The 13,651-nt window shown below is 52.9% G+C and overlaps 1 protein-coding gene across 4 annotated transcripts in view; it reads left to right on the top strand.

The window, feature by feature from the left end:
• SCARB1 (scavenger receptor class B member 1) overlaps positions 1–6,360 on the top strand; it is a 109,383-nt gene extending 103,023 nt beyond the window's left edge. For 3 of the 4 annotated variants that reach the window (XM_087857430.1, XM_045778991.2, XM_045779001.2), the window contains 2 exons: positions 1,484–1,612; positions 5,341–6,360. In XM_087857430.1, coding sequence (XP_087713556.1) covers positions 1,484–1,612 — 129 coding nt within the window. In that variant the 3' untranslated portion in view covers positions 5,341–6,360. The remainder of the gene's footprint in view (positions 1–1,483; positions 1,613–5,340) is intronic. The other variant, XM_045778996.2, reaches the window with a different exon arrangement.
• The last annotated feature ends 7,291 nt before the right edge of the window (positions 6,361–13,651 follow it).

The raw sequence follows: 13,651 nt of genomic DNA, 5'->3' as shown, positions 1-13,651 counted from the left end.
TATTGGCTCCTAGACTGGTCATCATAGCATTCAAGACGGTTGGGGACAGCCATAGAGAGAGTGTCATGACAGGCTTCTCTGAAGAGGTAGAATTTAGGCTTAGGGATGTGAATGCTGATGGGACACTCAGCACAGACTTACAGAAGGAGTGCTCTAGGAGAAGGAATGGCCGTGCAAAGGCCCTGAGGCAGGGTTGGGTGAGGCATGTCCGAGGGCCCTTGGACCCCCACAGCATCTGATTTCTTGCTTCAGTGTTGGCAAAAGGCTCTTCTGCTTTCTCCTCTTTCTTGGGGGCTGCGTGCGTGCTTGCGTGCTTGCTGGGGCAACGATAAACTTTGCGAAGCTCTTAACTTGGGTTTCAGCCCCTTAACCCGATTTGCCTTCCAAATTCCCCATCCTGTAGGGGGAAAACTTTGCCCTGGTGCGAGGGTGCCAGGGTCTGTGAGCTCTCACCACACCACTGCTCTGGTGTTCGAGCTCCTGGTGATCGTTGGGTGTAACCAGCCTGTTGGGGGCTCAGGGAGACTGGGCAGAGCGGGGCCGGCTCTCCAGGGAGCACAAGGGAATTCCCTATAGTACTTTGACTGATTTATGCTGGGAGGGTGGAAGGGACTAGAAGCCAAGGCGCCCAGCCTAAGGATCCCTCCTTGGGCGTTTCTGCCGCCACAGGCGGGGGATCCTGGGGACTGGCTGGTGGGGGCTGGCCAGGGGAGGAGGCCAGAGCAGCCTCCCCGTCTTCTGTCTCCTCTGTCTCTCTCCTGAGTGTCCGTCAGGAGTGGGAGGGGGAAGACTGAAGAAATCCATGTAAAATCGCTGGGTAGGACCCCTTCCCTCCAGGCCTCAGCCCCAGGTCAGTGTGTGGCCCCCAGACCCAGTAAGGATGCCTGTTTCCACTGAGGATGCTGCTGAGACTCCCTCCCCACAGGTCGCACTGAAGGCCGCACAGTGGAAATTTATTACATGATTTTTTTTTTTTTTTTTTGCTGGGGAACTTAGCAGGGCTTAGGCCTCACATATTTTTATGTTATTTGTCCTGATTTTTTTTTTTTAAGTGTGCTGACGAACTCAACATATTTTAATTTCCCAGAAGTTTTTTTCTCAAGTCATTCCTTTCAAATAGCAAGCCTTTTCACAGAAACTTCTGTTTCTGGCCGATTTAAAATGCCACCTGCCCAACCCGCTGGTTCTTGGCCAATGCGCCTTGCCCACGGTGGCCCGTCTCCACACCTTGGTTCTGGTCCAAAGCCTGACATTCAGGTGGGCAGACCCTTCCCCGCCTGGCTCGTCTGTCGGACCGAGCGTGTTTCCCAAAGGCACTTCTGTCTCTGGTGAAGGGCACCCGCTCCCCAGATCTCGCATCTCCAGGCGGTAACGGTTGTGGGACTTAACACCCTGCTCTTTGCTTTCTGGAAATTGAAGAATCGTGTCAACCTTTTGTGTTTGGCTACAGCGTCAACTATAAATTAGCTTGGTTATCTTCTAGGAGAAATGCTATTTATTTTGGAGTAGTAGTAAAAAGGGCTCAAAGGATAAGGAGGCCATTCAGGCCTATTCTGAATCCCTGATGACATCAGCTCCTAAGGGGACTGTGCTGCAAGAAGCAAGACTGTAGGTGGGTACCAGGTAACCGCGCGCCCCTTCCCCCTCCACCCCCCCCCACCCCCGTAGCGAGTAGAACTCTGGCGGCTTGAAGCACTTCGGATCTTACACGTCTTCAGCCTAAACTTCACCTGCAGTGTCTACAGACTGAAAATTCCTGCTTGTATATTTTGGCATTCGGAGCGAAGGGCAGTTTCTTTGGTCCCAGGCGTGGCAGGAGACGGAGGGCGATGGTGGTCTGGGGGCTGCTATCTTACTCGAGAGGTCGTCTCAGAAAGCGAGGGTTAAGGTTCAAGCCAGCTGCTTCTCAAACCTCTGGTGCCAGTAGACTCCTCTGGGAAAGTCGGCTCCAAGTGCAGACCCCTGGATATCCTTCTGGTCCCTCTGGAGTAGAATCACGGATGCAGCCCAGGAATCTGTATTTTAATGGACACCTCCCCCCAAGGGGATTCTGATGTCTTAGATGCTCCCATGTTTGAGAAACACGAGTCTAAATAAATCTGGGTTGGGGGCGCCTGGATGCCTTAGTCGGTTGAGGGTCCGACTTGATTTTGGCTCAGGTCATGGTCTCAGGGTCCTGAGATTGAGCCCCACATCAGACTCTGTGCTGGGCATGGAGCCTGCTTCGGATTCTCTCTCTCCCTCTCCCTCTGCCGCTTTCTCCCCCTCCATCACCCACCCCTGCTTGAGCGTGCGCTCTCTCTTAAAAAAAAAAAAAGCAAACTCAAATAAAATAAATAAATAAATCTGGGATGACTGACCAAGAAAAAGAGAGTTTAAGCATCAGCTAAGCACCCACTGAATACCAGGATTCAGAGAAAGCAAAGACACACAGATCAACAACGCCCCCCCCCCCCGCCCCGCCAAGAAACAACAACAAAAGGGTGCCCAGTTAAATTTGAATGTCAGGTAAACAATGAATAAATTCTAGGGTAGGCGTGTTCCATGCAGTTACTGGGACGTGCATATACTGAAAACTCAGTCGTTTACCTGACATTCAGATTTAACTGGATGCCCTGATTTTATCTAGCAATGGAGTTACCTTCCCGGCCGGGTTCCATTAGGTCTGAGGACAGCCGAGATCTGCTCGGGATGCAGGCAGCAGAGCCCCGGGCCCTAGAGTTTGGGGTTGGGCAGGGGTGAGTAGCTGTACGGTCGTACCCCTGATAAATAGCTCTTCCCTTGGTTTCTCAAAAATGTGCTGCCCCCTTGAGCTTCTGGGGCCAAGCTGCTTGGGTTTCAGTTTTCTTGAGAGCCACAGAACAAGGGTGAGGCAACAGCCCTGCTCTTTGGGGCCAGTTGGCTGCCTCCACTTCCCTTCGATTGCCAGGGCTGGAGGTGGAAATCAAATAGATATTGCAAAGTCGTGGATGGAGCCCTGCAAGGAGGGAGGGACAGCTGTGTCCCCAGCCAGGCTCGGGGTGGGGGGGGGGCTCCTCCTGCCAATCGGGGAGTAGGAGAGGGGGGCGTGAGCCCGTCAGTGCTGAGCGTGCACGGGATGCCCTCCTTGAGGACGCGGTCCCCGGGCTTGGGAGCAGGGTGTCCTCACCGGAAACTAGTCTGCCTTTCCGTCCTTGTCTCCCCAGAATCCCTCTGGGGTGGCTTATTGTGTCCAGTTTGGCTTCACAGGCACCCCTGCCCCCTTCTAGCCGCGGTTCCCTTCTGTGGAAACTTGCTCAGCATTCTCGGGGTGCCAGGGGTGGGGTCCTCAGGCGTAGAGAAGGGCGTTACTGCCTTGTAGCACAGATAGGACTGCTGGTCGTGAGGTCAGAGCCCTGGGTTGCCAGGGACACAGCCAGCATGTCCTGCCACCACCCTCTCCCCAAAAAGACAAAAACAAAGCTGGGGTCTCCTCTTTATTTTACCCACAGAATCCAACTTACAAGGTATTAGGGAGTTTTTGCCTTAGAGATTCTACTGCCCTGCCTTCTGGAAGGCAGCTCAGCCCCCACGCCAGGTGCTGCTGCCCCTTCTCCCAGTCATGTGTGCTTGGGGAATGCAGTGTCCTGTAATGTCCTGTAGGCTTTGGTTTGGGGTGGGGGCAGGCACCTGGGAAGTGACCTAGGTCCTGGAGACCTGGAATCCCTGCATGGTGGTCTCCAGCCTGTGCCGAGCCTTAGTGTGGGTCCCTAGGGGAGGCCCCACATCTTGCCTTGAACCTGGGCATGGGAGGAGTCTCGAAGGGCTGCCTTGCTTGGGAGAAAGCAGGAAATGGGGCCTACACTAGCCCAGAAGAGTATTTTTATGTCGATAAGAAAGACAGCCACTCTCTGCAGACCTGGTCAGCTCTAGGGCATAGGGTTTGGCAAATGGAGCATGACAGCCCATTTGTAGCCCCCTTGGCTAGGTGCCCTCGTGCAGTGAACATCTTGGACAACTGTACATGGAAGCCCTTCAGGGAAATGTTCCTAGACCTTTCCTACCTTCTCATTAATTTCTCTCCCATTCTAAGTTCTCATTCCTCAGCAAAACAAAAGTGGTAGGGAACAGGAAGAGGAGGAATCCGGTTCATGTTCTGGCTCCTTGGGGATTTGTACATGTGTCTTCCTTGGGAGAGACCAGGGGGGTCTTTTCAGTCTGGGACTAGTTTCCCTTTTTACTTCTGAGCAAGGCTTTCTTGAGTTGTGGCTGTCTGGGTCACATTGCTGAGGTCTGGCCACCCTAGGTGTCCCATGCTGCCTCTCTGTAGTGGTGTGTTGGGAGGGGGTTGGTCTCACTCTGGCCTGGCCTCCCCTCACCGCCCCCCATTCCTGCCCCTGGCTTGAATGGGCTCAATCCTGGAAGCCTTAGATCTGTCTCAGAGGGCCGGAGTCCAACCATTCCCTCCTCTCTGTCCTGCCCAGAGTGGGGTTTTGATTCTCTTCACCGCCTGGAGAAGCAAGTGGGGTTGCAAGTGGGTGGGGTGCTTGAGGTACTCCAACCCCAACTGCTGGGCGGGGAGGCCTCTCCCTTCTTCTGGGGAAGGAAGGCAGAGGGCGCAGAGGGATGAAGAGCGCCCCCCCCCCCGGGTCCTTATCATCGTTGCTGTCTTTAACAGCTTGGTTGAGAAACTTAAAAAAAAAAAAAAAAGTAAAAGTAGGTAAATGAGAGCATCTGCTGTTCCCTGTCACCCAGACTCAACAGCATGAATTGTGAACATTCTGTTCCATTTCACCTTTTCTCCCAGAGGCGGTCATTGCCAGGAATTTGGTGTGTGGGTTTTCCCCCTCTGAGTCTGTCTAAATATATCCAGAACAATGGATGATTAGAGCAGTTCTCATGGGGCAGTCTGCAGCTGGCTCTTCCCCTCCGCGGGTTTGTTTTGTGAAAGCTGTCCAGGTTTGATGCCATCGTGTGAGTCTGTTTTTAAAATGCGTTCTCCTGTCGGTGGACATTGGGGTGCTTTCCAGTTCTGGTATTCACAGTATTGCAGATAAACCCTGGACGCCTTGCTGTGCCCTTGGCACTGTGCTGGGCAAGTCCCTTTGGACCTCGGTTTTCCCATCTCTGAAATGGGGTGAGGGGCAGGACAAGATGGCGTGTAGTGAGAGAGGAGGCCCTCGTAATTGCATTTCAAGGGGTCTGGACGTCCCTCCAGCCTTTCCTCGTCTCGAGCTTGATTAATGGGTGTTGCTGATGGGGGACGTGGAGGGGGCTGTCTCCTTGCTGGAGGATGTGGGTGCAGAGCCAAGGGTGGGGCTGGGGATGGGGGTGGGGCTCCGTGACAGGGCCCGGTGACCCAGCTCCTGTCTTCCTCCACAGGGCCCCGGAGATGCCACAAGCCAGCCCAGCGTGGGCACTCAGCCAGACCGGCTCCCCGGCCCCCACACCCCACTTCTGCAGGACTCTCTCAGCGGACAGCCCACCCGCCCTAAAGTCTGAGCCCCCCCGTTGCCATGCGCGTGTCCACACACTGCACCCCCCCCTCGGCACGCGTGCCCACACGAGCACACAGGTGTGGGCAGGCATACTCAGGGATGGAGCCGCTGCTGAGGAGACTCAGGGAGAGCCTCCACAACGACTGTCTGGAACCTTCTGTCCAAGTGACCCGCAGTGCTGTGGGCACTGGGTCCCCTCCCTTGAGTGAGCCTGGCCTGACCCTTTCAGCCAGGGGGCCCGGGCTCCTGACGCCACCTCCCCACCCCCAGCACCCTCTCCACCAGTCACGGAACACTGCAGTCCCTGCTTGGTGGCTTTTACTCCGAGGGGCTGGCTCCTGTCTCAAAACCCAGCCCAGGAACACAGACTTCTTGTGCCAAAGCCCTGTGGGCAGGGGGCTGCCCAGTCCAGCCCACACCCGGAGCTTGGCCCTTGTACATCTGTCTGGGCTGGGGGCGAGGCGCGTTCACACAGGCCTCAGTAAACAGTGTGAGCTCCAGAGGCATCTCGAGTCTGCTCTGACTGTCTCCTCATTCCCCAGGCGGACTTGGGTCTCCCTGAAGTCTGCCCGGGGACCAGGCTCGGGTGCCTGGGGCCCCTTCCCTCCAGCCTAAACTGACATCCTCCTGTACACTGAGCCAGCCACTCTCCGGTGGGGGTGGTGGGAGCCTCCGCCCCAAGCTGCCCCCACGAGGGCCCTCAGCTTTCAGGTGCCGGGGTGTAAGTGCGGAAGCCCAGCCCCAGCAGTCTGGGGGTCTGGTCTGGTCGGGTGGGGGACCCATCTACCCGCGACTCCTGCTCTGGGGGAAGCCTCTGCGTCTTTTCTACTGCAAGAGAAGTGAAGTTTTATTGTCTTTTAAAAATAATTCACTATTGAGGTAATAAACCTTTTTTAAAAGTTAAGGCTCGAGTCTGTGACAGCCTGTTTGCGGAGTTGTGGGGGGCTTCCTGGGAAATTCTGGGCTTGCAGTCAATAGCTCCTTTCTGGTAACTGCCAGGAGCGCCTGGGCTACTGACTTGCTTTTCTATTGTTTTAAAATTTCAACCTTGTTTATATTTAACATTTTATATAAATACTGCATGAATGCAGTTCTTGTTTAGAGAGTAGGGTCCAAGGCTGCTTTGACCGCGATCCCAAGGTAACTTGCCACTTTGGCAGGGAGCCTGGCTAGGCTTTTGTCTGTGCATTTATATGCAAATCAAGGTGCCTGTAGGACATTGTTCTGGTATTGCTCGGTATTGTTCTGGGCTTTGGCTTTTTCTTGTTACGGAAGAAGCGGACAAGAGCAGTGGCTAAGACAAGGTAGGGAAGCCAGATGGCCTGGGTTCGAATGTGAGCTCTGCCTCTTCCTAGTGTTGTGACTTCAGGCAGGTCGTTTGACAGCTGTGTGTCTCAGCTTGTCTGCTCTGGAGGGAGACAGTAGTAGCACCTGCCTCTATCGGAGAGTGGCGTTGTGAGGACGCAGGGAGTCAGTACAGAGAGGGCTCTTAGAATGTAGTTGGCACACGGGAGGGGCTGTATAAATTTGCCGTCGTTACATTTCCTATGTCGATTTATCATTCTTGGTTTTCTCCCACCCAAGCTGACCCTTCAGCTGTTCCTGTCTTGGACACTGTTTGCTGCTCCTGCATTTTGAGCCACCTCGTTCTTGTAAATGACAGCACAGTGTCCCAGGTACAGATGCTCACACGGTCCCTCTTGATGGACATCGCAGCTGTTTCTAGTTTTCTCCTGCAAACACACTTAACATTCTGAAGGTCCGTCCTTCGCGGAATATCGAGCACCCTGCCCTACGCCAGGCACCACCCTGGGTGGGCTTTCTCTGGGCTAGGTGCGGAGTGGGGGAGCGGCACTGTCCCCAGGCATGCCACTTCAGCCTTCCTCCGGGGTGGCCCCCAGCGGGGATCACCAGGAGCCAGGGTCACGTAGGCACAGCGCAGAGCAGGCACCGAGCCTCCGCCCCACAGTACTGTCAAGGTCCCACAAGAGCAGTATCATTTCTCTGAAAATTGGGAGAAACCTAAAATTTTAGGTCGAAAACACGTTTTTCAAACTGAATATTACTATATTCATCTTTTAGCAATGCTGTTGCAAAATGCAATCTTAAATATTTTAAATTTTGTTTTGTTTTACAATTTTAAATATTTTTAATGCTGGAAGGGACTTGCGCAGGTCACCTGCAGCCCCGCCCTGGGCCGCAGGGGCCCCTTCTGGCCGGAGGCAGCGTCCTTCATGCGGCAAAGGCTGCGCGCCCCTCCGGGTCCTGAAGGACGTGTGTCCCCGTTCACAGGGGCGCCGGTGACGTCAGAAGTGCCCTGATGATGTAGGCGGCGCCCGTGATGACGCAGAGGCGCTGTGATAACACGGAGAGGCCTGTGATGGCGCTGGAGGCGCCGTGATTCCGTTAAGATGCTGTGAGAAGTCAGAGGTGGTGTGATGATGTCAGAGGCGGTGTGATGACACGAGCCTTGGGCCGGAAGCCTTGCCTTCTAACTTCTGTGCTGTGTGCGGCCGGCCCAGCAGGTGCAGACGCCGGGTTTGGGCTGCCTGGGTCCTCGCCTCCTCCGCCCTCTTGTGCCGCCGGCCCTCCTCGAGGCTTTTTGTGGCACCATCCACCTGCTCGCTGTGACGTGGGCATCGAAAAGCTTTCCTGTGATGTTTAAACAGCCGCCCAGGATGAACTTTCCCACACGCTGTTGTCATGGACGTTTTCAAAGAAAACCGCGTTAGGGGTGCCTGGGTGCCTCAGTCCCTTAAGCATCTGGGCTGAAGGTCATGATCCCAGGGCCCTGGGACCCAGCCCCGGGTGGGGCTCCCTGCTCGGCGGGGAGCCTGCTTCTCCCTCTCCTCCCCTGCTCCTGCTCTCTGTCGCTCTGTCTCTCTCAAAGAAATAAATAAAATCTTAAAAATTAAAACCACATCATCACTCTTTAAACAGGCCAACGGGACCTAAACATGATACCACCACTGAACAACCCACACAAACAAGCTCTCTGTTGGCCCCCCTCGCCTGTCTTGAATGCCTGTCTCCTTCTCCCCTAGAAGTTCAGCGAAATGTTATCGAGTGTATGACGGGAACTATGCTTAATCGTTCTGCTGTTCTTCTCTGCAACACGAGTATGTCTGGAAGCGCAAAGGAGTGTTTCCATTTTTTCTTGTCACCACAGAGGTTAACGTTTTGTTGGTCTGGACTGCCATTCTCTGTAGGTACACAACTGGCCAGCAACGTCGATGTTTCACATTTGTAATCTATCATACAAAGAAGTAAGCTCTATTGGAATGCATCTCCTTTTTTACACGTATCTTCTATCTTCTTAAATGTACCGAGTGGAAGAGATGTGTGTGCGTACAGTTCCAGGAATCGTCACACACACACACACACACATCCGAGTCACCACCCCCACCCAAGCTAACGGAATGGTTTTTGATCCCTCCAGATTTCCTCCTGCTTTTCCTTTGCTGGAAAACCTTCCCCTGAGGCCTAACCTCTGACAACCAGATGGTTTCGCGTTTTTGAGAATGTCCTATAGATGGGATCACCCAGTCTCTGGGCTTCGAACACTTCTTTCACTTGGCCTCCGGTGTTGAAAGTCACACGAGCCCTTGAGTGTATCAACGCGTTGTTTCCCTTTCTTGCCGAGTAGAATGCCATTGTGTGCTTACACGGGTTTGTAGCCATTCAGGAGTTGCAAGACATTTAAGAGTATTTCCAGTTTTGGGCAATTAGGACTTAAGCCTAGGTGTGGGTTTGGGGGGCCGTATACTAACTCTGTGTTTAACCTTTTGGGGTGCCGGTGGAAGTGTCCGTAGCAGCTGTAGTATTTTGCAGTCCCATGAGCAAGGTACGAGGGCTTCCCGGGTGTGCATAATGGCCAGCACCGTGGTATTTTAAAAGATTTTAGTCATTCGTAGTGGAATTGCATTGCTTTTTTAAAAAATTATTTATTTCTTTTATTGCGAAGGAAAGAGAGAGAGAGCGTTCAAGTGGGGTGGGGCGGGGCAGAGGGAGAGAGAGAGTCCTCAGGCAGACTCCCCACGAGCATGGAACCTGACACCGGCCAGATCCCAGCACCCCAAGATCATGACCTGAGCCAAAGTCAGACGCTTAACTGACTGGCCCGCCCAGGCACCTCTCATTGTGGTTTTATATGCCTGGAAATACATCTCCTAATGAGGTGAAAGAGGCTTCCACTTCATTCCCAATTGATTTGTGTATCCTTGAGTGACGAAACTTTTTACTAGAAGGAGACCAAATTTGTCATCATTTCCACTCTCATTTTCATAGATGTAAGATAGATGTAAGATAGAAAAGGCTTGTTGACACAAATAAGTCACAGGGAGTGGAAGGAACGTCCCGATAGCCGTATCACTCAATTCTTACGCCCTTGAGTCACGGGCAAAAGGGAGATGGCCATCTGTCATCAAAAAGTATTTTTGCTGATCTGTCAGCTGACAAGTCCATTTGACCTTTCTGCACATTTGTAGAAAGCAACCAAGTGGAAAGCACCCATTTGCAACAGGATTGCAAAAGGATTACTCAATCTTGAGATTAGTTCTGGAAACCAGTATTTGGGAGTGTCCCTCCTGTGGGGACGGGACAGCGGGGCGCCTCACAAAAGGGTGGGAGAATGGTCTCTGTTGCCTGGGTCTGCTTGTGGGTACACCTGCTGACGAAAAGCTCATGGGTCCAGGCCTCCGAGACGGTTCCCTTAAAAGCCCCATTTGTTCTCCTCTGAGAGCTGAACCCAGCATGCCGCAGCTTGAGTTGGTAACTATGGAGGACTGTCGACTTCCCTGTGCCGGAGCCTCAACACAGACGCTCTTTTTAACTTTTGCATGCAGCTCTACTTGCTTCCTTAAAAAGGAAAAAGAAGGGGGGCGCCTGGGTGGCTCAGTCATTAAGCATCTGCCTTCGGCTCAGTCATGATGCCAGGGTCCTGGGATCGAGCCCCGCGTGGGGCTCCCTGCTCAGCAGGAAGCCTGCTTCTCTCTCACCCGCTCCCCCTGCTTGTGTTCCTCTGACGTCTCTCTCTCTCTCTGTCAAATAAATAAATAAAATCTTTTTTTTAAAAAGGCAATTATCCATAAAGCATTCTGCTGTGTGCGTGTGTGTGTACGTGTCCCAAAGGAACATGGGATGGAAGAAGTGAATTTGCCCTTCACGTGTCTCACCTTGTGAACATCTTGCTTCTGAGTATTTTTGTGAGGTTTAGGTCGATTTGTTCCCTGGTACAACCTTGGCCGCATAAACACGTCCAAGGCTTGCTTCAGGGCTCAGCGAGGAGGGCGGCCCGGCGCTCGAAGGGCATCAACAGCGCGGCAACGCTGTGCCGACACCTCAGGCGACGCTTTGTCAGACTGCGACGCGGCATCGGTCTAGGGAATTCTCGGGAGTGTCTGTGACTCTGAGACTTTTCCCCATCCTCTCACTTTACACCCTAACCCCCACCTACCGCATGATTCTGTTAATATTAAAAAAGAAAACATTGACTCATTTTTTAAAAAAAGACTTTTCTTAAAAAAAAAAAAAAAGCAGTTGTATCTGAGCTCGTGGGTCCAGTATCCATGAAAGCAAACACATAACAGTTAGTTCAAAGATGTCCATCCGGGTACCACTAGACCTGCCTTATTTGAGAACTCCGCACTGTTCCTTGTTGTGACCTGCACTCCCCCATCTTCCCACTCTGCTTGTGGAGTAAGTGTTACCCTTGTTCGGAATTTTCCCTCTCTGTCTTGCTCAGTCCTGGCCACCATCAAAAGCTCAATTCCAGCCATGCCCTCTCCTCCAGGGAGCCTCCCTGATTACTTCTGCTCACCCAGATTTCTCCCATCTTGGAATTCCCAGGACACTGTGTCTGTACCCCAGATAATACTAGAATGTTCTGGAATACCAGAAATCCAAACTCCAGTTGCTGTAGCCCCCAAGCCCCAACAGGCTCTAATATAACCCCTGGTATTTAGGATTGTGCAGAAACTGGAATAAGCTTACCCAAGATGGTTCCTCACATTCCTGTGCATTCCTTTGTTCCTTCGTTCACTCAGATGGTCATTCTTTCAACATTGGTTGAGTGCTCGCTATGCACTGTGAATAAGATCACTAAGGTGGCTTTCCTCATCTGAAAAAATGGGGATAATTTAATATCTGCCTTGCAGTGTGGAGCTCAGAAGAGTTGGTGGCCCCACATGAGGGGTTCAGGGCTGGGGACACTGCGTTCAAGCCCCTGGTTTGGTGCTGCCCTGACTGACGTCACTGGGGGCCCTCACCTGGGGGCTCTGCAGCCTGGCCCACAGTTCTCCTGGCTCTCTGCCTGTCCCGTGCAGTCTGTTCTCCATGGGGGGCTCGAGAGGTCTTTCTGAAGTGTGAACGACCACAAGGCTCATTCCCTGCTTAAGCCCGCTTGGCTTTTCCCCACCTTGATGATCAAGGCCCCCTCTTGGGGGCTGCAAGGAAGATCCCTCCCCCCTCCAGTCACGGTGCACGACTTCTGGGCAATTCCAGGGTCGGCCACTGGAGGGCGAGCTGTGCACACAGGTTGTTCGGAGGCCTGTGGGGTGCTGTGGGTCAGCCCTTAGGGTGTTCCTTAAATTGGGGGAATGTTACCTGGGGTCACAGCCTGGCTTCAGAAACATGTAACCTCAAGAAATTACATCTTATGAAAATAGGCATTTTTTTTCTAGGAAGCATTTCCTTAATATTCTTCAGATTTTTAAAGGGGTCTTGACCCTTTCTAGGGGTATTATAGGCAAGAGTGACACCCCCAAAATAAAAACCAGAGTCATGTGATGTTTGCTTTCTCTTTGCACGCACTGGAAGGAGCTCTGGCCTTGGAGGCAGCCTACCTGTGTGCTAATCCCTGTGATGTTCCAATTGCTGGTCTGCCTCGGAGAAATCTGTAACCTCTCTGAGCCTTGGGTTTCCCACCTATGAAATGGGAATGATAATTGCTGCTCCATGACTGTCTGAGATGGACGTGTAAGCATTCTCTACAGAGTCAGGGACTATTACAAAAACGCGAAGCCTCCAGCAAGCATTTATTAGGTATCTACCGTGTTGGGCACTTGCTGGGTACTAAGGGGGAGTCAAGCTGAGAGGGCTGTGTTTGTGCACGCACACATTCCTTCAACAAATGTTATCTGGGAGCCCACGATGTGTCAGGCACTCATGTATATACTGGGAGTTGTCTTTGGTTGGGTCCCTCAGTTGGAGAGGCTGAGACAAAGGGGTGTCCTAAGCCAAGGGATGTCCCAGGAGGACAAAGGGGGCTCTTGCAGCCCAAGGCCAGTTTTCCAAGGGTGTTGGCCGTGGAAGTACATAGAAGCCAGGGGTGCACAAAAGCAGTCAGAAGGGATCTATTTGGCTCTGTTAGGGCACCAGTGTTCTCTAGCTCAGAAATGTGGTGGTGGATAAAGTGGGAGAGGTCCCTGCCCTCACAGGTTTGCATTCCAGGTGGGGGGACAGCAAACAAGTAAAGGAAAAAGTAAGGTCCCTCCAGAGAGTGATGAATGTCAGGAAAGCGATAAAAAGCAAGGCGACATGATGAGAGGAGTGGGCTAGGAGTGTTTCTAGAAGTGTCCTCTGAGGTTGCCATTGACGCTGATTCCTGAGGGGTTTGAAGGAATCAGGAAAAGAGCACTTTAGGAATTGGAGGAACTGCACGAGCAAAGGCCCTGAGGTAGCAAGATGCACGCCAGAAATTAGTGGGCCGTGGCTGGGGTGTAGTAAGCCGAGAGGGTGGGGGATTGGGAGGGAGATGAGGTGGAGTGTCAGGCAAGGACTTACTCAAGCAGGGCCCTGTAGTTTGGATTTTAAGGATAATGGGAACCACTGGAGGGTTAAGCTGAGGAGCAACACGAGGGCTGCTCTGCTGTGTGGGGAGTTGCAGTGGGGACAGTTGTGGTGGAGAGGAATCCAGCAGGAGGCATTCTAGGCTATAAAACCTCTCTCGCCCCCTGCCCCTTGCCACAGGACCCTGCAATGGCTGGGGCAGGAGAATCAGGTCACTTTTACAGGTGAGGAAACTGAGGCACGTTCTATGCCTCTCCTGCCTTCTTGCTTCCTAAGTGACCTCTTTAGGGGGGTGCATCCCCGCAATCTTCTCTCTCAAGGCCCCCGAGGACCTGCCCTTTGCAGTTTGGTCTGTGTGTGAGCATTTGGTCCTGCTGGGCCTCCTTCCTTGGACTCCAGGCTTCTGA

The sequence above is a fragment of the Ursus americanus genome, chromosome 30 (genome assembly GCF_024610735.1).
Source record: "Ursus americanus isolate L20-20 chromosome 30, mUrsAme1.1.p, whole genome shotgun sequence".
Taxonomy (NCBI): Eukaryota; Metazoa; Chordata; class Mammalia; order Carnivora; family Ursidae; genus Ursus; species Ursus americanus.
Note: the sequence above shows the minus strand (reverse complement) of the source record. Positions and strands in the feature narration are given on the sequence as shown.